The sequence below is a fragment of the Haliaeetus leucocephalus genome, unplaced genomic scaffold, assembly GCF_000737465.1.
Source record: "Haliaeetus leucocephalus isolate CR32 unplaced genomic scaffold, Haliaeetus_leucocephalus-4.0 Scaffold144, whole genome shotgun sequence".
Lineage (NCBI taxonomy): Eukaryota > Metazoa > Chordata > Aves > Accipitriformes > Accipitridae > Haliaeetus > Haliaeetus leucocephalus.
Window position 1 is genome coordinate 891,848 of NW_010972580.1, and position 1,182 is coordinate 893,029.

At 66.3% G+C, this 1,182-nt stretch overlaps 1 protein-coding gene across 1 annotated transcript in view; it reads right to left on the bottom strand.

Moving 5' to 3' along the window:
* Window positions 1-625: 625 nt before the first annotated feature.
* Window positions 626-1,182, bottom strand: part of TMEM98 (transmembrane protein 98) — a 14,265-nt gene continuing 13,708 nt past the window's right edge. Inside the window, exon 12 of the mRNA XM_010561443.1 lies at window positions 626-651. Coding sequence (XP_010559745.1) covers window positions 626-651 — 26 coding nt within the window. The remainder of the gene's footprint in view (window positions 652-1,182) is intronic.

A 1,182-nucleotide genomic window follows, 5' to 3' on the forward strand; every position in this document is an offset into this window, starting at 1 on the left:
GTCCCACCACCCTGCTGGGATGGTGCCCATGACACACCGAGATGGGTCCCACCACCCTGCTGGGATGGTGCCCATGACCCACTGGGATGGGTCCCACCATTCTGCTGATATGGGTCCCACCACCCTGCTGGGATGGTGCCCGTGACCCACCAGGATGGATCCTACCACCTTGCTGAGACAGTGCCCCCCACCCCATCCACAGGGCACACTGTGGGGTACCCGTCGGCACGAGGGGTGCCCCATGCCCGCACCCACGTGTCGCCCATGTCCCCGCAGAGGTGCTGCTGAAGGTGCAGGTGTACGAGAGTGGGACGCTGGCCCCGCTGCCCCAGGCCACCCTGGAGGTCTTCGGCAACCGCAGCTCGCTGGCGGCCGGCACCACTGACCACGAGGGCACCGGCATCCTGCCCGTCCCCTACCGCCTGGGCACCTGGGTCCTCGTCACCGCCACCCGCCGCGGCTACGTCACCGCCTCCGTCCCCTGGCGTGTCAACAAGCTGCCGCGTGAGTGACCGGGACCCCCAGCCCTTATGGGGGACCCCAACGCCTTACCAGGGGGACTCTGAACGCTTATGGGGGGACCCCAAACCTTTACTGGGGGACCCCTGCTGCCTCGCTGGGTGACTCATATGGAGGGTCCCCAGTCTTGTCCTGGGGAGCCCCAACCCCTTACTGGGGGGCTCTGAGCCCTTATGGGGGACCCTGAGTCTTCACTGTGGGAGTCTGTTCCTTACGAGGGACTCCGATCTCTTACAGGGGCCCTGACCCCTTACTGGGGGAACTGGTCCCTTACTGGGGGCCTCAACCCCTTATGGGGGGGCCCAAGCCCTTCATGTGGTCCCTCATTCCTCCCTTACTGGGCGGGGGAGGCTCCAATCTCTTACTGGGAGCCTTTGGTCTCTTCCTGGGGACCCCCAATCCCTTCCTGGGGACCCCAGTACTTTCCTGGGGCCCCAGTCCCTTCCTGGGGACCCCAGTACTTTCCTGGGGCCCCAGTCCCTTCCTGGGGACCCCAAAGGGATTTTGGGGAGGACAGTCCCTTATTGAGGGGTGTTTGAGGGCATCCAGCCCCTTTGGGAGGGGACAGCCATGTCCTGGTGGCCCCGAAGTCCCCCCATCCTGGGCTGGGGGGGCCGGGGGGGCACCCTGGGCTGGGTGCCAGCCCTTGTCCCCAGGGCCAGC